This window comes from Leuresthes tenuis, unplaced genomic scaffold, assembly GCF_036924035.1.
Source record: "Leuresthes tenuis unplaced genomic scaffold, fLeuTen1.0.hap1 SCAF_23, whole genome shotgun sequence".
Lineage (NCBI taxonomy): Eukaryota > Metazoa > Chordata > Actinopteri > Atheriniformes > Atherinopsidae > Leuresthes > Leuresthes tenuis.
In genome coordinates, this window is record NW_027325377.1 from 5,777,522 (window position 1) to 5,799,633 (window position 22,112).

The window sequence follows — 22,112 nt, forward strand, 5'->3', positions numbered from 1 at the left end:
TAGTTATATAGTTACTCTAGATGGTATTTCCTTGTCTTCTCGCACTACAGTGAGGAACCTTGGAGTTATTTTTGACCAGAATCTGTCATTTATTTGACTTGCATATAAAACAGGTTTCTAAGACTGCTTTCTTTCACCTTCGTAATGTTTTTAAAATCAGGAATATCCTGTCTCAGAGTGATGCAGAAAAACTGCTCCATGCATTTGTTGCTTCAAGATTGGACTACTGTAAATCTTTTTTATTGGGCTGTCCCACATATTCTCTGAAAAGCCTCTGGGGGGGGCTGGGAGATGACGGGCCCACGTGTAAAACAGCCAGCCATTCTGTATCTTTAAAGTTACACCAAGCAGTCCCATGGCTAAAATGTTTAGCTGCGCCTCGACATTGTGGCTTCTTATGAAATACTTGCCAAATGTGGAACATTTCATTTAAGTTGTTTTTCCCTTCTGCCACTTGTAAGGGAGGCACCACTGAGAGCTGTCTTGAAGAGTACGAACAAGCAATTGATATGACCATTTCAGTTGGAAGACCTGTTCAACTAACTAAGTGGTTCCCAAACTGCAAGCGCACCTTCTAAGGTGGGCACAGCCTGACTAAATGAAATGGACGTTTTGCACTGATATGCTAGGAAAATTTAAGGCAAAAAAATAACTCTTCCTGTGGGCTTTACCAGTACAATGGTGAGAAATACAGAGGGGCCACAGTGTGTCTTATGTTCAAAATATTGGCACCAAACAGTAACAAGCCGAACAAATGACCACAGAGCTGTTTTGTTTCACAGCGAGTGGCGGAGGCTGTCCCGTGGGAAGGTCTTATCAGTGTTTGATCTGCAGGAACAGGGCAATGAACTGGCCCACAATTTTTTTAACAATGCCTTCCTTATGAAACTTTCATATCTCATATTTCAGACACTCAATTCAATTAATCTCAAGATGCCAGGCACCAACATACACCTTCCACAGCTGGCAGACACAATCACTCTCAGAAAACAGCAGATGTAGGTGCAGAAAGTGACTGAAGGGATTTTAGACTCTTTTGAGTGCGTGAAATCATTCGTGGATATCAACAAGCTGCAGAACACAGTGACTGCATTCCAGAGGTATTTCCCTGTGTAGAAGACTGGATCAGAGACCACTTCAGTGCAACACCTCCTCATGACTTCAGCACTAAAAAAAGGAACAATTCAATTATGTTACCTCAGATTCAACTCTGAGGCTGTGATTTGGATTTAAGTAGAAAAGGACTATTCATCCCTAAACAAAACAGCTCTTGCAACACTTCATCCTTTTGCACATCACACCAGCATGAGATAAGCTGTTTTTCAGTTATCTCAGTCAAGAGAAAATACAGATCAAAGCTGAACATTGAAAATCACTTAAGGGTAGCAATGTCAAACATTATTAAGAAAGTAAATATTGTTGCACAGCCAAAAAAAAAAAAAAAAACCAGATGCAGGCCACAGTATCACCGTTAATGTTTCTGCTCTAAAAGGGACTCCTGCCTTCCCAAGTGATTTTGCAATGTTTCTGTAAGATGCAGTTGCATTTAAGTCAGGTTCAGATTTATTCTAAATAAAAACTGCAGTTTGGGAACCAAGTTAGGTGTTAGGTGAGCTGGTAAATTCAACACTTTATCACCATAAAAGGTAAAGTAAGCAGCTCACAAATTCAAGGTAATAATTCTCTTCTAATTCTCTGTTGGTTTCTAAGGAAACTATTTGGCTTTCACAATGTTGATCTTTCGGAACTGGCTCTGTGTTGGTCTTTTACATCTCAGTTGGCGTTGTTCTTGTTTGGATCAGCCATGGAATGTTGTTTACACAGTGAGGAGTAGCCAGATTGGTAAAGTCTGCGAAATGAGCATGTAAAGTGCTTCCCAGCAGTGATCTGATGTAAGAGTTGTGAACTTTGTGTGCAGTAGTTTGGATGTGTTCTTTCAGAGGAATAGTGACAGTCACTGTGTCTGTGTGCTGAAAACACTTTTTTCCCTCAGTCTGACTTGGCAGGAAATGACAGCAAAGATCATAACTTGGAAGTAGGTGTGGTAGTTCATGCTGTGTAGAAAAGGTGCTGCTGCTGCTGCTGTTGGGGAGTTTGCACTTGGGACTGAAGGTTCGTCCAACAAGCAGGTATGTGTTCAGAGTACGGAGACTTTTCAGCTGTATTTTCACCCTTTCTAGTCTTTTGAAAGTGAAATTAAAATCTAAACTGATTTATTTAGTGAATATTTGTAAGAACTGAGTTATGAGTTTTAAAAACTTTATTTAACTTGTGATTCCTTTTTTCCCCTCCTTCAGTTAAAAATGAAGGGTCTGCTTGGCTATTGTGGGCTCATATTGACACTTCTCTTGATCCTCTCAGGGCAGGCTCAGGTAGATGTATAAAATTAATTCTATTCCAGACAGAACAATCCAAGTCTGCAAGGTGTACCTTTTTGGCTGCTGTTAAATTATTTATTTACACAAGCTTTAGTCTTGTGTTAATCACAACTTTAAGTATCATGTTTGTGTTGTATTCCTAGAAAACACAGAAAAGAGTTTATTCTTCAGGTAAGGAGCTTTCTATTATTGCTTATTTATAATAAAATGTGATAAAATGCAAATATGCTGTATGTATTATTGTTTGCCAGCCTTGTTTCTTGTCATGTGAACTTCAGGAACAGACTGCACACAGATTAAGACTCTATCACCAAACGCATCCAGTGGGGTTTATTTAATCCAACCTGTTGGAATCAGGACCCCATTCAAGGTATCATGTTTATATGCTATTTCTGGAACTGGAAGTAATGAGATAATTTGGTTAAAATGTATGTTACAATCACCCCAAAAACAATGCTGTTGAATTAAAGGCAGTAATGATAAGGGTGCACTAAAAGAACTGTGACACAAGACAAACTTTGCCTATATTTATATCTGAAAATGGATATTCTCTTAACTTGTCTGTTAATTTCTGTTTATCCATTTTGGCCAAATGTTTGTCTGCCGATCTATTTCATTTAATTTGTATTGAATATATATTCTCAATTTGCCCTCTGAATGTAATCGTCAATATCCTGGCTCACCACTTTGTCTTAAACTCCTTCAGTGAATCAATGATCAGTGTAAGAAATATATTTTAAAAAGCAAAATTCCAAAGAACTTTGGTTAGTCAACATCTAACAAGCATGAAGTTGTAAAAGGTTCGAGGAATTCTGTGGCCCTCAGCCTTGCAAAGATGAAACCAGTCCACAATTCAGCTTCTTTTGGGGGGAAAAAATGGATGCTAGGTTCATGCCAAAGATGAGGAAGGACCCTTTCACATGCATGAAGGAACTGCTGATGCAGAAGAACAGGGCCGTGCAGAGACCTTTGGAGGGGCAGGTGCTCAAAATCAAAAGGGGGCACATGGAGCAGGAATTTGAAACACCAAAAATAAACATACCTTACAATATAAGTGGTTGAATTGCAGCAACCCATATTCATAAAAAAATAAAACATGGAATCACAACATACCATATCATTGTCCACAGATTTGTTAGGGGGCAAAAGTAGTCTACACACACACACACACACAGAGCAACATTTCGTACTTTTTCCAAGACATATACTGTATAGCTACGAATTTGCTCCATGGTCCTGATTCATAATCTGTCCTTTATTATTCGTAGTGCTGATAATAAAGTAAATAATTAAATTATATAGAAATCATGTATTTGTGCTTGACTATCCACTTTTTGCAAGACAGCAAAGTTATAAAAGTTATATATTTTATATTTATGCATATTATATTTCATTTGTGTGTATACAAATGTTATAAACAAGTACTGATTTGTTTAAATGAGAGGTTGAGAAAATTACACTTCAAATTATTCTAATTATTATTGTCATTGTTGTTGTATTTATACTTATATAGTCCAAAATCATGTGAATAAGCATGTACTTTGCATAGTTTTAGTGAAATAACCTATGTCTCATTGCCTCTTGAAACATACATGTAGGAAAAACTAAATATTATTAATCTCTAATCTCTAATTATACATCTCTTTAATGCATTTTGCCCATGACAAAAGAAACATATAGAAACAAAAATAAGCCATACATACGGACATACTTTTTCCCCTCAGCAGGCTGTGTGGTTAATTAGCTGCTGTAACTTATGAGAGGTATGTGCAGAGTCGGACGCACACACACAGGATGCAGCTCACTTCATTAACTTCATCAGTCATCTTGCAAGAATACACCGTGGCGTGCGCAAACAAATACCGCTGCAAAACCTAGTTGTGCTCTCTCCGTCTCTAGCAGCTTATAGCTGCAGGGCACGTCGTCTGGGCACTTCAGGGCAGTGAGGGCACGTCCATGTGGATCATGTGACAGACCGAGGGTAGATCTAAATTATTATTATTGTTTTGTTTTATCTATTATTTTGGGCCACACAGACAGACTTTCACACACACAAAAAAGCTTTTGACAAAAGGGCACATTGGGCCAAAGGGGCAGGTCAAGATGAGGGAAGTTGTTTATTTTAGGAAATGCCAACTCTCTTTCGAGAGCGGGTGAAACCTTGCATTCCACAATAATGTCCATAAACGCTCTCTTTGAAAAACTGAAAAAAAAAAAAATCAAATTTAAACAAATTCTAGAGGCTTAAATTTTTTACATTTGATGATACATTGGTGAAGACCCCAATTTCCTCTACTTTTATTAAAGGCTCAAACTAAATTTCTTGTTTTATTTAGCATTTTTTTTCCTTTTCTGGAACTTCACTTTGCGCATTTAAAATGTAAAATCTGTATCTTGTGTTTGGTTCAGTCCAAGATGTCAACTCGGCAAGGACATTTTAGGGAAATTCAAAACATGGTGTTAATATTAATCTTATACTGCTCTTTTGTCGTTTAAGTCTGTTACAGAAACACATTCACTTCCACAACTGTGAAGAACATATCCGCTGTCCATTTAAAAAACAATTTATATATTAGATATTTAAAATGTGACACATGATGTATATATGCTGGACTTCCTGCTCAGGTGTATTGTGAGATGCGTCCAGATGGAGGCTGGACGGTGTTTCAGAGACGCAGTGGAGGAGCGGTTTCCTTCACCAGAATATGGGCAGCATATAAAAATGGTTTTGGAAAGCTGGTAGGTAGGTACAGAACCTGTTTTGACAATGCTGATTGAAAATGGGTATGAAAAGTATGGAGAGGCATTGAATTCCTTTATTTAAAAAAAATTTATAAATCCTTTTCTTTATGCTTTGTATATTTTATAAGATGACCACTGGCTTGGCCTGAAGAAGGTTTTTGCTCTGACAAAGAACAAATCCAAGCAGTGGACCCTGACAGTGGACCTGTGGGACCATGAAGGTGGCACTGCTTTTGCGGAGTACAAGAACTTTAGACTGGGAAATGAGAAAACAGCTTTCAAACTTAAAGTTGGAGAATATAGTGGAAATGCAGGTAAAGGGGTATTAATGCTGGGCCTTCAATACATCTACATAAATGACTTGGTAATGAAACATTCATACGTACTTTGTATATTGTTTGAAACCTTCTTCTGTTTTTGCAAATACAACAGCGTTGAAGGGGTTTTATTATCCCTTGATGTTAGACTGATTGGGGGAAAAAATGCTTGGTTTTCTTTCTCATGACCTATTTTCTCTGCCGTCAGTACAGACATATATGTAGCCATGTTTGCTCAGGAACAACGGTACTCTGTGTGGTGCGGCATATTTCAAGAGAATCTTCTGAAAGCCCAACAATACCTTAAAATGTTTCTAACTCTGCCAAAAGGTGACGCCATTCGTGGTGCCTATCCTGGCATCGACCAAAATGGCTATGGCTTCAGTACCATCGACCGCGACAATGATGGCTGCTCCCTATGCATCTTTGGTGACATTGCTGTGGGACAGTGTACCATCTCAGAGGGCGGCGGCTGGTGGTATAGCAAGTGTGGCTCTGCCAGTCTAAATGGCGACTGGCATCCTTCTGGTGACCACATCGGATGGGCTTCAGGCCTCCATTGGCTCACCTGGAAGCCTCCTGCACCCTACTCTGCTAAGGCCAGCAGAATGATGCTCAAGTCTATGTAAGAGGAGCCAAAGTCAGAGCATCCTGTTTTTATATTTCTGGGATAACTTTTTAAGATGATAGTTTTTTATATATATACAAAAATAATTATATGTATAACTTTGTGAAGTTGTGAAGTTCCTTGAATGTTTGATTTATAAAATGGCAATATAAATAAAACTTATTTGACTTGAAGTGTTTTTGTATGTCTGCTACATCAGTGTTAGAGATATAGCCATGACAACAGATGCCTAAAAAAGTGGATGCTTCTTGCAAATGACCAACCTGGCAGAAGACGCTATATATGCAACAACCATATGTATATATTGTTTAAGTACATACTATGATATGTCTGATAATTTTATAGCAGATACTGCATATTCTAGAATGAAAAATGTGCCCCACATAGCACTTGTTCATATGTACAAATCAACAAGAAAACATCTGACAAAAATGCATGTGCAATGTAATTTTGTACAGTTCACGAATGTAGCTCCCTTACAATTCATTACCACTATGACACTAGTGAAGTCTAATATTGTCCCAAGCACCTCACTGCTGCAGTCCATCAGCATCATCATCTCTCCCACAGAGCATTGTGTGATTAATGACGGCTGCTCACAAAAGCCATTAATATTTCTAGCCTACGTATTTATGAGTAAGTCTTTTAGATTTCTGGGGAACTCCTATTTTTAGGGATCCGTACAACCCTGACTCAACTGGCAGAGAGTTGCATGGTCCCACTGTACAAACTCTATGTGAGTGTATACTGATGAATCCTGGTGACAGATGGAGTAGTAGAAGTGGGTTCCACAGGTGCTGATGTGAGTCAGTAATGTTTTGGCTATGTCCCTGCCTCCCTATCCTGAGCTGAATGTGTTCATTGAGCATGTCTTGCTGTGGGTAATACTCCACACCTGCAGCCATCTCCTGGTTAGGTTTGGAAGTATATCTTTCCTCATCATCTCTTCACTTGTCACCAGATTGTCATTTTCACTGGTGATAAACTCATGTTTGACCTCCTCAGTCTTGTCTGTAGTATTTTACTTACTTTGCTCCATTCCAATGTGCACTCTCTTTTTCGTCCCCCCAGGAATTCTGTCTGCTGGAAAAACATTGTCTGACCAAACTACGCTGTTGTTGAAAATAAATCTCAGGTCCAATCGTTTACTCTGCCTCAGCATCTGCACTTGGATCCAGCTGTTAATTTTGAAATAACCCAATAGGAGGCAGTGGTGTTTCAGGTCTGTTGGAAAGATCTTGTTGAATGCACTGGCATGCAGAGCTGCCTTCTGTCCCCTGACCTCTCGTAACTGTTCATCCCTTTCTCTCCTGGAGCTCCTCTCTTACTTTGTTATTATGGGGAACTTTCGCTTTAATTTAACATAAATACATGAAAGCAAAACACAAACTACTTCAGTGCAACAGGATTCTAAAGTAATGAATGCTGCAAAAACTACATGTTCAAATATTTATGTACAGTATTTGCAGTACAAGAATATTTGGAATTGTTTCAGCATCAGAGTTTTGTCATTAATTGAAACTGAAACACAACATAAGGGAGAACAGCTATGCCAAGTTTAAGAGAGTTTTGACGCTGAATAGATCAAATACACAAGCACATAACAGCAACAGCCTTATAATTATGAGCCTCATAGGCATAAACTGAACAGGAAATAATAAAAATGAGGAGAAATGTTGTCCATCAAAGAAAGATTTGTTTGTGTTGAGGGATGCAGTGGAAAATCTAGCTGTTGTAGAGGTGAGTTACTGATGCTAACTAACAAATGCTAACATTGTTTTTCATAGTACCATAAAATTTACATCAACCTACAATATTTAATAGTTTAACAAAATTAGTTTAAGGAAATTAGAGATTCAATCATAAGACTGGAGGCTGGTAGACTATTAGTTATATCACACAGTAAAAAAGGGAGGCTATATTTTACAGTGCCAGAGTGTGGGAATGATAGGGTATTCGCACAACAAATCTGTTTGTACGAATGGTTGTTGCATGAGGCGCAATGTTTTTTTATAGTACCATAAAATTTGCAACAATGTTTAACAGTTTAACAAAAGTAGTTTACCAAAACTTAAATCTCACTGTCACTGTTTATTCACAAGTTTGTACACCAGTGTCTTGGCAGACTGATGTTGATAGCTAGCTGATATATGTGGGAAACTGTGGACTATGTGTAAGGCTGTCACTTAACTTTGACCATCTCTACCACATTATCCAGCAGATGGTGCTCCAGGATAATCTTGGTGTAATGTATGCCTTTCACTAAAGTAATCTTTCACTAAAATAGGCTCATGTTGCTAATATATGTTCACTTACTTGAACATACTTACTTGAACATGCTGCAAAAATAGAGGAAGATAGCAAGTAAATCTATACTAAGTGGAAAATCACAACACCAAATCATTAAAGAAATGGTGTTTGGAAGTATTCTGAATTTTACTTAGTAAATTATAGAGTAATTAAAAATGATAAAGCTATATGTGGACTTTAAACAAAGCAGCTTTGCAACAATGTATCTGTGGATTCACCTGCAACTTTACCAACCAAGTGAGGAAATGGAGGCACACCAAATAAGCAACTCAATATCAGTTGTTCAGTCTGTTCTAATTACCTGCCACACAGAACAGAAAGTATCAACAGGTCACTTGCTAGAAGGTTTTGAAAGCACCAGCACTACAGCAAGGTTTATATGCAAATATATGCTGCCCCTTGGTACTACTTTATGAAAGAGGTTTCAGGATTTTTTGATGAAACTGGAGCCAGGATATAATTGATTGACATAGATATGTAATGTTCCGTTAGTTACACTAACTTACATTTGCATGGAGAGGGTGGCGTTTGTATGCTGCTACTAATGGTAGGTTCAAGTTACACCCAAATGTTGGAATTTCTGAGCTCAGAGTCAGAATTTTAATTTTACAATTTGATAGTTGTGTTTAGTAACTGTTAACTTGAATGGAAAGTATTATATTATTCAGTACACCAGTGATACTGGTATGTTTACAGTGTTTGCTGACAAGAAAAATTAAAGCGAGAATTTTGGGAGAACATTTTTTTTTCTTTTTGTGCACAAAACACATAGCGAAACTGAACCGAAACCGTGGCCCAAAAAATGAGGCACAGACCGTACAGTGGGCTACTTGTACCGTTGCACCCCTAGTAGACATGCCTGTAATGACATCTAGCAGCTCAAACTTCAAATATGAACATTGATTGCTCAATAAAGGATAATGCAGACAAATAATTTCTCATGTTTATGATATTCTACAAAAGAAAACATTGGCATGAGTGCAATATTTCATTTCTGTCAATAGATGCACATACCAGAACTTTGACCCCTACTTATCAGCTGGTAGGAACTTCAAATATATTCTCTTATCTGGAGGTATGTAAAGAACCTAGTTTGTCTAGGTAGACTTAATTTGTTGGCCAGTTTAGCAAGCCTAACTTGCTATAAGAGAAGGAGTGTGCCTGCCTCAGGGTCTTTTGGGGCATAGTCAGCTCTTTTTAGTTGTTGCCTTTTACGTGAAGGGAAATAACAATAAAACATTCAGAGGTTAAAATTGAATGCCTGGTGTAAATCATTTGGTGTTCCCTTCGGAAGAGTGAGTTGGAAGAGGGAGCTTGAGAGAGAGAAGTTCTCTACTTAGATGTCTACTTAGATTGTTGCCCGTGTCAGAAAATGAATGGTTGGATGAATGGCTGGAATAGTACATGGACACAGCTGTTTTGAGTATCAGAAGTCGAAGTGAGTGGTAAATGGTGGAGAATGAAACAGTCTAGATTTAGTGGGACTTTAGGTCAGATCTGTCTGATAAATTGGTCATAAAATACCAAGCCCCCCTAGTTGAGAACCTTGGCCTCAGATTTGGAAGAGCTCACTTTCATCCCGCCTCACACTCAGCTACGAACCGCTCCAGTGCACGTTGGAGGTCCTGGCTTGAAGAAGTCAATCGAGCCACATCACACATAAAAAGTCGAGATTAAATCCTGAGGTTCCCAAACCAGACACCCTCCTCTCCACGACTATGTCTTGAGATCCTGTCCATGAAAAAGGGATCAGTGACAAGGGGAAGCCCTGGTTGAGTCCAACACGAACTGTAAACAACCATTGTTCAATTCAATTCAATTCAATTTTATTTATATAACGCCAGATTACAACAATTGTCATCTCAAGGCACTTAAGTAATATAGTCCAATTCAAGCCAATTGGAATTCAATTCATTGTAATCATAATCCAATTAATTCATATAGAGCCAATTCAAAAAATTAATATCCTAGCTAAGGAAACCAACAGATTGCACCGAAGCATGTCTTCAGTCCAATCTCCCGTCCTGAGCGTGCCTGTGGCGACTGTGGAAAGGAAAGAAACCTCTAGCAGAACCAGACTCAGGAAGGGTGGCCATCCGCCTCGACCAGCTGGGGTTCGAGAAGACAGAAAAGAGGGAAAAGAGGGGGGAAAAACACCATAACGCCATTCAAAGGATATCTGTTGGAACAGGGAAACATAGGTTAATAACCACAATAATGTCACATGTACATAAAATCAATTTTGAAATTAAACAGGGGGAAAAAGAGAGCAAAGTGAGGAAAGGTGTGACAGATGAGGTCCCCCAGCAGTCTAAGCCTATAGCAGCTTAACTATGGGATGTTTCAGGATTACCTGAGCCATCCCTAACTATAAGCTTTATCAAAAAGGAAAGTTTTTAGCCTAATCTTAAAAGTGGAAAGGGTGTCTGCTTCCCGGACATCTACTGGCAGCTTATTCCACAAGAGAGGGGCCTGATAACTGAAGGCTCTACCTCCCATTCTACTTTTAGAAACTCTGGGAACAACAAGTAAACCTGCAGTTTGGGAGCGAAGTGCTCTGTTAGGAAAATATCTTACAATTAAATCTTTAAGATATGATGGAGCTCGGTCATTAAGAACTTTATATGTGAGAAGAAGAATCTTAAATTCTATTCTGAATCTAACAGGGAGCCAATGAAGAGAAGCTAAAACTGGAGAAACATGATCTCTCCCGTTAGTTCTCATCAGAACTCTGGTTGCAGCATTTTGGATCAGCTGGAGGCTTTTCAGAGAATATGTGGGACAGCCCAATAATAAGGAATTACAGTAGTCCAGTCTTGAAGTAACAAATGCATGGACTAGTTTCTCTGCATCACCCTGAGACAGGATGTTCCTGATTTTAGCAATATTACGAAGGTGAAAGAAGGCAGTCCTAGAAACCAGTTTTATATGTGCGTCAAATGATAAATTCTGGTCAAAAATAACTCCAAGGTTCTAGTGGGACTTTAGGTCAGATCTGGGGGAAAGCCACACTGCTCCTCCTGAACCCGAGGTTCGACAATCAGTTGAAACCTCCTCACCAACACCCTGGAGTAAATTCTCCCAGGGAGGCTGAGTATTGTGATTCCCTTTTAGTTGGAACACACTCTCAGGTCTCCTTTATTAAAAATGGGAACCACCACCCGGTCTGCCACTCCATAGGTGTTGACCCAGACCTCCATGTGACATTGAAGAGTCGAGCCCACCCATGTCCAGAGCCTTTAGCATCTCAGGGTAAATCTCGTCTCCCCAACCTCCCTCAGTATGTGAGAGAAATACTCTTGAAGGTGTAAGTTACAGACCTCGCAGATAGGGGCCTCCACCAGACGTTCCCAATTCAACCTCACTACTAATTTGGATTTACCAAGTCTGTCTGGCAATGTAATCCTCAGCTGACACCCTCACCCTCTCAACGTTCAGCTGAGGGCTTGTGAGTATCCCTTTACCCGCCCGACGCCTCTCTCCATGGGCAACTCCAGAGTACGAGAGAGTCCAGCACCTCTCCAGGAGTTTAGTTCCAGAGCCAACACTGTGTGGAGGTGAGCCCAACTATATCTAGTTGGTACTGCTCCACCTCACACACCAGCTCAGGCTCTTTACCTGACAGTGAGGTGATATTCCACGTCCCTCGAGCCAGTTTGCATTGCCGGGGATTGGCACATCCAGGTCTGCAGCTGCTGCCCAGCTCACGTTGCACCCGACCTTGAATATCCCCCCTGCGAGTGGTGGGCCCATGTGAAGCATTCCGCCTTGTGCATGACATAAAAACTTAAAGGATAGTAAGAGCTGTTAGTGTTATACCTGCAGGCAAAGTGGACATTAACATCAAATTCAACAATAAACCTTAACCACTAAAAAAGAGTAATGTAAGCTTCTCACCAAAGTCTCAGGGGACCAGAACAATTCAGTACAAAAATTAGAAAAATTCCAAGCAATTTGTTTTATTTTGATACACTGTTTGTTTCCATAAGTTTAAAATGTATGAGTTACTATTTGAGCTGGTTTTCACAATGTAAAAACTTTAGTATTTTCAACTGTCTCTGTGTCAGGCCTTGGTAACCTAGCTTGTCTTTCTTGTTTAGGTCAGCCTTGGGTCAGCCTGGAACGTTAATTACAGCAACAGGTGAAACTGGATGAGGAGGTTAGAAAAATTAGCATTCAAAGCGCCTCTGGGCAGTAATAAATATCATTACAAATTGGAATGAGGTGTGGTACCTTAAAAGCCAGTGTTTAAAAGGTGCTACGTCTGTTGAGGAGTTTGAGCTGGGATACAAGGTTCATCCAACATTCAGGTACGTTGATCTGTGTATCCTTCATGGGTGTAGTTTTACCTTTTTGGTTTGTGAAAGTGAATAAGCTCAAGGTTGTGCTTTCATTTATTTATTCTTTTTTATTTTTTAAATTGAACATCTTTTTTCCCTAAATATGATTAGGGTATTTGACTGTCATTCATTTCAGGTCAAAATGAAGAGTCTCCTTGGTTATTGTGGGCTCATATTGGCCTTTCTTTTGAGCTTCTCAGAGCAGACTGTGGTAAATATAAAACACATCTCTCAAACAAGCACAACATAACTCTGCTCTGTCCTTCATGTTGTTAATTAAATTGTGTATTTATATAAAAACAAGCTTCACATTAAAACTGTTTTTTAATTTCTGCTAGAATAAGCGAGATGTACCCATTATTCAAGGTATGGTGCATTCTATTATTTATTGTGATCAAATTTAAAGATGCTGTGTATAATATTTGTGGTCAACCTTGTCTCTTGTCATGCAAGCCCCAGCAACAGACTGTACACAGATTAAGACTCGTTCACCACAAGCACCCAGTGGAGTTTATATCATCCAGCCTGTTGGAGCCAGCAGCCCCTTTCCGGTATCAATCTTAAATGGTTACAGCCAGTTCTGCTTATAACTGAGAATGTGCAAATATTGAAGAAATTATTCCAAGTCAAACTTGGCTGTAGAGAAGTGTTTAGACTGTTCACACCGATGAAGGAAGCGATGAGATCTGTAGATGTTGAATACTGGGCTTAACTGATCGTTAGGATTTCAAGTGTTTGAAGTTAAAGTTGTAACAGGATGGAATCTCTGTCAGGATAATGGAATCTTTCCACAACTGGTATATGAATTTAATCTTTTTCTACTCTATCAAGTAAGGATCAATCTGAAGAGCAATAATAATAATTAAAATCCAGAATGTACTAAAAGTCTTTCTCACTCACATGACTTTTTCTAAACTTGTCTGGAACATTATTCCATTCTCATGCCTATTTTCTATTTTACTCATTTTTAAAAGAGTAATCTGCCTGTATATTACATTAATTTTATTATTTTGTCACTGCTTCACTGCTTTCTAAATGTAATTATCTTCCATTAAGACCTTCAAAGGTGTGATTCAGTTTATAGGGGAAGGTTCAATCATATTGTACTACACTGAGTGAATTGTTTTTAATTAGTAAGAGAAAGGATACCTTGGTGTGTTGATATCTGCAGTTTTCAATGAAATGGAAAAACATTCTATGTGATTGTTCGTTTTTATTTGTTTTTATTTTTGTTTTTATCTAACTTTTGTTTTACAATTATACTTATTACTACAATTTCAGTTCTATGACGTCAGTAACACAAAAATATTTTCGTCCAAAATCCTGTCAAACATCTCAGCTTTCAAAGGAAAGTCCAGGAAATTAAAGGATATCTGACATATGTTGTCTGTATCCACTTGATTTCCTGCACAGGTGTATTGTGAGATGCGTCCAGATGGAGGCTGGACAGTGTTTCAGAGACGCAGTGGAGGAGAGGTTTCCTTCAACAGAAAGTGGGAAGCCTATAAAAGTGGCTTTGGAGACCTATCAGGTATGTAAATAAATCTGTTTTCTGTTGTTGTGACTATGATCATGTAATCCCAGAAAGGTTAGTTACAAAGTGGGCAAGGTGACCCATTCTTTTACACTTTGGATGCGGTTATAGATTCTAAAGAATGTTAAGCAGCTGCATGAACTGAACAATGGGTTTTTTAGTTTCTCTTCATTTCTCTGTTTGCTCTGTTGATTTTCTCAGAGGACCACTGGCTTGGTCTAGAGAATGTTTTCTCCCTAACAAAGGACTATTCCATGAAGTGGACCATGAGAGTAGACCTGTGGGATTATGAAGGTGGCACTGCTTTCGCTGAGTACAAGGACTTTAGTCTGGGAAATGAGAAAACAGCTTACACACTGTCTGTTGGGACATACAGTGGAAACGCAGGTACTACAGCATTTTTAGCTATGGCTTTTTAATATATCTACATAGACAACTGATTTAGAAAAGTTCCCAAATTTCCCCAATACATAGTTTTGTTTTCAAATTATGTTTAAGACCTTGATATTATGACTACGAACACATAACAAAGATTAAGGTTTTATTGTTCCTTACTGAAACAGTTATCAGGGGCACAGTTGCTGTTTTGTAACATTGGCCCTTTCCTCAGCTATCTGGTGTCAGTACAGAGCTGTTTGCTCAGGAACAACAGTGCTCTCCTCCTGTTTTCTTTTGTATTTCAACAGTTTTCTGACAGCCCAACAATGCCTTAAAATGTTTTTAACTCTGTCCAAAGGTGACGCCATTCGTGGTGCCTATCCTGGCATCGACCAAAATGGCTATGGCTTCAGTACCATCGACCGCGACAATGATGGCTGCTCCCCATGCATCTTTGGTGACATTGCTGTGGGACAGTGTACCTTCTCAGAGGGCGGCGGCTGGTGGTATAGCAAGTGTGGCTCTGCCAGTCTAAATGGCGACTGGCATCCTTCTGGTGACAACATCGGATTTGCTTCAGGCATCCATTGGCTCACCTGGAAGCCTCCTGCACCCTACTCTGCTAAGGCCAGCAGAATGATGCTCAAGTCTATGTAAGAGGAGCCAAAGTCAGAGCATCCTGTTTTTTTGTTTTTATTTTTCAGTTACAATGTCTAGTTTAGTCTTTTTTTGTTTGTTCTTTTTCTCCTTGGAGTTTTTTGGGTCTTAGAACAAAATTAATTGTTTGTTTTAAAAATTGGGAACTTCCTGGGGTCAATGTTTTGATTATGAAAGTAGTATTACAAATCAAACTTTTTTTGTATTAATGCGTTACAGAATGGTAGCCATTACAACCCACAATGGTTAAATAGTGCATTGAGTTGAGTATTGTTCAGAAGTGTTTTGCCAGAGCTGTATTACAAGGACGAGGATTTTTAACCATTTGGATATAAGATTACAACACATTTTATCCAGTTACACATTCTAATTACTGTGGTGTATTTACCCCTATAGACTGCTGAGTTGGTAAAGTCCATGTTGTTACGTTGATGTGCATACGTCAGGTCTTTAGCTGCTCTAAAGTTGTACACGGCAATAAAGTTCTCTCTAAATGTGCTCGCTGTCTGAGTCTCGTTCTATACATTACAGTTACCTAGATGAAAAACTTGTTTTCTTTGGTCACATTTACTTTTATCTACCACATAATAAATTGTTCATTCTGGAATTTGTGTTTTGAGAACAAAAGATGGAAAAAAACACTACTAACACTATTAATCTGAACTTAAGCATCTGTTTTCCTCCAGACGTTGTTCATTGTGGCAGTCATAGTTTGACTTAAATTGCATAAGCTTGTATTAAATGTCCCTTTTAACCTCTGATGCAGAATTTTTTGTAGAGCGTGCAAGAATAATTATTTTAACGACATTTTTCTGAGGGTCATTAACCTGTTCAATGTCTTATTTTGGGGCCTTCACCTCTGACTGGCTCTGCCCTGGTAACATCATGCAAGAACGTTTTTGTATTTTTTTTCCAAATTTCTCTCAATTTTTTCGTAAGAAGGTCTCGTATAAACACGCCGCGTCAGATTCAACAAACACTCTTAACTTTGGAAAAAGTGTGTAAACAACCTGCGTAACTGATGAATGCCACATTTGTGTATTTAAGTGCACGTGCATGAGGACAGTAAATTTGCATACTCCATGCCCAAAATAAGACCACATAAGGCTACACTTCCTCTCTCCTGTGCCAGGAAGTGTTGAGTCATGAGAATGGCATCAAGAAGCAAAAAGAACAACTTCATGGGCTCTGAGATTGAAGTTCTGCTTTCAGAGAACCAAAAAGGAAAATCTATCATTTTTAGCAGTGTCAGCAGTGGATCTACGGGACCTGCTAAAGCGAAGAAATGTGAGTGCTGTTAATTCCGTAGTTCGTAATGTCACCAAAATAAATAAAAAATGCTTTGATGCTTTGTTTCCTATATGTGTGCAGTCTATTGCTCCTATTATGTTTGACAGTCCAGACATGGCATGAAAGTCCTTCTTAAATTGTCCTTGTTCGACAGCGGTATATGGGAATTTGATGTACCATGGCTGATAAACTGATTACAGTTTTGATGACCAAGGGGAGCACACGACTCACAGAGGACAGGGACACACCCAATCTGTCTCCAATCTCCCTCTGAAAGGTTCCTGTGGCCAAGAATCCAGGGTGGTGAGGACCTGGACGTCTGGTGGAACTGGGTTTGATCAGTGTGTTTCTCTGTGGAGTTGTGGCTCTAGAGGCTGTATATTTGCAGCAGCACAGTCCTTGGCAATCTAAATCGCGATGTCAGCCATTTGTCTGTCTCCGCAAGGATATCTACACGGTCTCGGAACACACGCTATCTTCCAAGAGCCTGATGCGCTTCAAAAGTAGCATTCAAAAGTAGCAAGTCAGCGGCTGGTTACACTTCCCATTGACCTTGTTATACCCAGATTCAAATTAACCTCCAATTAGTGCATCATGTAAGTCAAACAGAATAATGTCAGCATAATTATGGGGTATAATGTATACATTTATTTATGATTGCTTCAAAGTAATTAAATATCGGCCTACAATCCATTAGTCAAGCAAACTTGATTCGAATAACAGCGGACTATTTTACAAAACCTACGACAGGTCTGGATTCTGTTCGTACCTGAAAGAAAACTTAAAATATGAAAAAAATTGGTTAATGCGCAAATTCTCTGACATCACTCATTCGCACAACTTAAGAACAAATCTGTTTGTACGAATGGTTGTTGCATTAGGTGCAATGCTTTTTTATAGTATCATAAAATTTGCAACAGCGTACAATGTTTAACAGTTTAACAAAAGTAGTTTACCAAAACTTAAATTAAATCATAATTCTGCAGTTTGAAACAGGACACAAAATAGAAGGGGAAGCCAAATCAGCTGGTAGACTATTAGTTATGTCACACACAGTAAAAAAATAAGGGAGGGAGGCTACATTTTACAGCGCCAGAGACTTGGGAATGAGAGGGTAAAATTAGAAATAATAACTTCTAGTTGACAGTTGCCAATTTCTGTCAAACTGTATCTCTCATCTCACTGTCACTGTTTATTCACAAGTTTGTACACCAGTGTCTTGGCAGACTGATGTTGATAGCTAGCTGATATATGTGGGAAACTGTGGACTATGTGTAAGGCTGTCACTTAACTTTGACCATCTCTACCACATTATCCAGCAGATGGTGCTCCAGGATAATCTTGGTGTAATGTATGCCTTTCACTAAAGTAATCTTTCACTAAAATAGGCTCATGTTGCTAATATATGTTCACTTACTTGCTGCAAAAATAGAGGAAGATAGCAAGTAAATCTATACTAAGTGGAAAATCACAACACCAAATAATTAAAGAAAGAAGTATTCTGAATTTTACTTAGTAAATTATAGAGTAATTAAAAATGATAAAGCTGTATGTGGACTTTAAACAAAGCAGCTTTGCAACAATGAATCTGTGGATTCACCTGCAACTTTACCAACCAAGTGAGGAAATGGAGGCACACCAAATAAGCAACTCAATATCAGTTGTTCAGTCTGTTCTAATTACCTGCCACACAGAACAGAAAGTATCAACAGGTCACTTGCTAGAAGGTTTTGAAAGCACCAGCACTACAGCAAGGTTTATATGCAAATATATGCTGCCCCTTGGTACTACTTTATGAAAGAGGTTTCAGGATTTTTTGATGAAACTGGAGCCAGGATATAATTGATTGACATAGATATCTGAAAATGTAATTAAAAAACTGGATTGCAATTATATTTATTAAATAGACACTTTAGCTATTGAATGTTAAAATGACCTTGTTCGAGCTTGTTTACAGTACAGTATGTGAAATTTTAACTATTAAAATAAACTGTATCAACAATCAACATATTTCATTTTAAAATAAATCATTTTTTTGCCTGTCTATGTTATTGATGTATCGACAGGAGAACATCCATGTCAGACCCCTACTCACAGTTTATACAACACCATCACTCACACCTCAGATTAATCTGACTATTAGAGTGGACATTAGGGATGCAACGGTACTCTGTAAAATATCGAACCGTTTGGTCCGCTATGCAAGAGACAATACACCCTTATGGGCCGCAGGTTTTCGGTTTTGCAATTCATTTTTCGCTGATGCTTTACAGGCCACTGTGTGTGCATGTCCAGGCAGGTGAAAAATCCTCCCCGCGAGACGCGGGTTATTGTACAGTCACTGTGGTGCCTCCACCCACACACCCCTATCAGTCACACTGTTGTAACTGGAGGCTGGTTCAAAGTGCAGCTCCCACCAGAAGTGGGAAAAAGAAAATAAAGAGGCATGGTCAGCACTAGCGGAGGAGTTGAGAGGAGTGGTGTTCCGTTTGTTAGACTAATTTACATTTGCATTGAGAGGGCAGCGTTCGTGTGGTGTGACTAATGGTGCGTTCAAGTTGTCAGAATTTCTGACCTCCGAGTCAGAATTTTAATTTTACTATTTAAAAGTTGTGTTTAGTAACTGTTAACTTGAATGAAAAGTGTTATATCATTCAGTACACCAGTGATACTGGTATGTTTACAGTTTTTGCTGACAAGAAAAATAAAGCGAGAATTTTGAGAGAAAAAAAAATGTTCTCTTTACGCAGAAAACACTAGCGAAACTGAACCGAAACCTGTCACGTCACGTTTTGAGTTCTGTTTTGTTTTGTCTTGTTTCCAAGTTTTAGGTTCGGTTCTGGTCATGTTTTTCCCTGTCACGTTAGGTTCACTCACGTCACCTGTTTTTGTTCACTGCTGCACTCCATCACCAATCACCTCCCTCAGTTTTTAGTTTCCAGGTTTCCCTGTTTTCAATGCAGAATCCTTACTTTACCTCACCTTCCATGGTTCAAGTCACGTTTGCTCACGTTTTGTCAGGTCAGATTTTACCTCTAAATTTCCTTAGTCTTGTCTTATTTCATATTCTTGTCTTGTTTTGTCTTGTTATTTTTCACAGTTAAAAATGATTGATATCCAACTCAGCTGTGCTTTTTGTTCTTGCCTTTTGTTCTTTGTTTTTGTAATAAATCAAGTTTTGCTTAAGTCTGCATCTGGGTCCTCCCTTCAACACCACACTTCCTGACAAAACCGTTGCCCAAAAACCGGGGTACAGACTGTGCCATGGGTTACCTGTACTGTTGCACCCCTCGTGGACATGTAATGACATTGAGCAGCTCATACTTCAAATATGAATATAGATTGCTAAAGTGATATGATAAAGTGTAATGCAGACAGTTTGTGGTATTCTATAAAAGAAAACATTGGCATGAGTGCAATATTTCATTTCTGTCAATAGATGCACATACCAGAACTTTGACCCCTACTTATCAGCTGGTAGAAACTTCCAATATATTCTCTTATCTGGAGGTATGTAAAGAACCTAGTTTGTCTAGATAGACTAAATTTGTTGGCCAGTTTAGCAAGCCTGACTTGCCATAAGAGAAGGAGTGTGCCTGCCTCAGGGTCTTTTGGGGCGTAGTCATCTCTTTTCAGTTGCCATTTACGTGAAGGGAAGTAACAATAAAACATTCAGAGGTAAAATTGAATGCCTTGTGTAAATTACTTGGTGTCCCCCTTCAGAAGAGTGAGTTGGCAGAGGGAGCTTGGGAGAGAGAAGTCTGGGGATCTCTGCTTAGACTGTTGCCCTCAGATAAGTGTCAGAAAAAGAATGGGTGGATGAATGGCTGGAATAGTACATGGACACAGTCGTTTTGAGTATCAGTTATAAGTCTAAGTGAGTGGTACATGGAGTGGTGGTGGAGAATGATACAGTCTCGATCTAGTGGGACTTTAGGACAGATCTGTCTGATAAATTGGTAATAGAATACCAAGCCCCCCTAGTTGAAAACCTTGGCCTCAGATTTGGAAGAACTGACCCTCATCCCGCCTCACACTCAGCTATGAACCGCTCCAGTGCACGCTGGAGGTCCTGGCTTGAAGAAGTCAATCGAGCCACATCACACATAAAAAGTAGAGATGCAATCCTGAGGTTCCCAAACCAGACACCCTCTTCTCCACGACTACGTCTTCCGATCCTGTCCATGAAAAAAGGATCATAACAAGGGGAAGCCCTGGTGGACTCCAATACAAACTGTAATAAAGTTGTTTCGGTTAGTCAGGGACCTGAGACTCCGGTACCCCATACTCGCTCAAGACTTTTTGTAGACTATTTTGTAGACTTTTCCAATTATACAAAACATATATATACTGGATGGTCAAACTCCCATGATCCCCTCAGTAACTCCAGGGTAAAGATCTGGTCCACTGTTTCACGACCTGGGGGAAAGCCACACTGCTCCTCCTTAATCCGAGGTTCGACATTCGGTCGAACACTGAAGTAAGGTGGTTTGAGAGCAAAGTCTTAAAATGTCCAGGAGTAGTGAGAGTGTCAATCATGAGAATATATTGAAGATGGTTCCATGCGGTTGGTGCACAAAAACAAAAAGCAGATTTTCCTAGTTCATAGTGGACCCCTGGGACTTTAAGTGTAGAATAGTTAACTGAGCGAGTTGCATGGATCATATATTTATATATGGTGGTAAGTGTCCATTGAGAGCTTTGTGAATAAAAAGATTAAAGTCTTTATCCCGTCTCTGTGTGAGAGAGGTCCAGCCAACTTTGTTGTACAGGGAGCAGTGGTGAGTATTATAGGGATTTCCCATGATAAACCTGATGGCAGAGAGATAAACTGAGTCAAGGGGTTTGAGAGTGGTAGCAGCAGCATGCCTATAGATTATGTCACCATAATCAAAGACTGATAAAAAAGATTGTCTCAACTATACTTTTCCTGCAGTCCAAGGGGAAACTGGACCTGTTTCTGTATAAGAATCCGAGTTTTTCCCGGAGTTTTGTGACAAGAACAAGTGCATTTTGAAGAGCAATAAAAGAGAGCTGCAGGTTCTCAACTGCAAGTTGTACAGTGTTAGCAGAGCAATAGAAAAACAGTGTCATCCGCATAAAGATGAGCATTACAATTTTCTTGTGCAGAGGTAATATCATTTATATAAATTGTAAATAAAACAGGTCCCAGAACTGATACTAAAAAAAAATTCCGATCAGATGTTTCCGGCTTTCACACAATGAGTTCTTTCCCAAAGGTAATTCTGAATCCATCGACAGGCAGATGAATTGAACCCAAGAATAGATCATTTCTGAATAAGCAGAGACTGATCAACCATATTGAAAGCTTTTGATAAATCAATAAAAACAGCAGCACGGTGTTTCCTTTTGTCCATAGAGGTAACAATATCATTTACAAGCAATGTGACAGTGGGTATTGTACTGTGCATAGGTCTAAAGTAAGATTGGTAAGGGCTTAGAAGAGAATGTCTTAGAGAAATAATTTGAGTTGGTTATTCACTAGTGATTCCAGGATTTTTGCCAGACAAGAAAGTT

General features: G+C 39.1%; 2 protein-coding genes and 1 long non-coding RNA gene across 3 annotated transcripts in view; 2 read left to right on the forward strand and 1 right to left on the reverse strand.

Moving 5' to 3' along the window:
- Positions 1-22,112, reverse strand: part of LOC140283151 (uncharacterized) — a 251,521-nt gene that overhangs the window by 164,946 nt on the left and 64,463 nt on the right. The gene's annotated exons all lie outside the window — the stretch shown is intronic.
- On the forward strand, positions 1,901-6,150 carry LOC140283148 (angiopoietin-related protein 5-like). The gene is made up of 7 exons (XM_072377833.1): positions 1,901-2,129; positions 2,298-2,372; positions 2,522-2,549; positions 2,657-2,748; positions 5,004-5,121; positions 5,249-5,434; positions 5,768-6,150. Exons 1-7 carry the CDS (start codon positions 2,052-2,054, stop codon positions 6,064-6,066), a joined length of 876 nt encoding a protein of 291 aa, XP_072233934.1. The 5' UTR covers positions 1,901-2,051; the 3' UTR covers positions 6,067-6,150.
- LOC140283150 (microfibril-associated glycoprotein 4-like) lies at positions 12,858-15,316 on the forward strand. Its single transcript, XM_072377835.1, has 5 exons — positions 12,858-12,954; positions 13,175-13,266; positions 14,129-14,246; positions 14,451-14,636; positions 14,986-15,316. The coding sequence occupies exons 1-5, from the start codon at positions 12,858-12,860 to the stop codon at positions 15,282-15,284; spliced, it is 792 nt and encodes a 263-aa protein (XP_072233936.1). The 3' UTR covers positions 15,285-15,316.

Coding starts and splice junctions, on each gene's coding strand:
- LOC140283148 (XM_072377833.1), top strand. CDS start 2,052: ATGCTGTGTAGAAAAGGTGCTGCTGCTGCTGCTGTTGGGGAGTTTGCA. Junction 2,373..2,521: donor TCCTCTCAGGGCAGGCTCAG/GTAGATGTATAA, acceptor TTGTATTCCTAG/AAAACACAGAAAAGAGTTTA. Junction 2,749..5,003: donor GAATCAGGACCCCATTCAAG/GTATCATGTTTA, acceptor CTTCCTGCTCAG/GTGTATTGTGAGATGCGTCC.
- LOC140283150 (XM_072377835.1), top strand. CDS start 12,858: ATGAAGAGTCTCCTTGGTTATTGTGGGCTCATATTGGCCTTTCTTTTG. Junction 13,267..14,128: donor GAGCCAGCAGCCCCTTTCCG/GTATCAATCTTA, acceptor TTTCCTGCACAG/GTGTATTGTGAGATGCGTCC. Junction 14,637..14,985: donor GACATACAGTGGAAACGCAG/GTACTACAGCAT, acceptor CTCTGTCCAAAG/GTGACGCCATTCGTGGTGCC.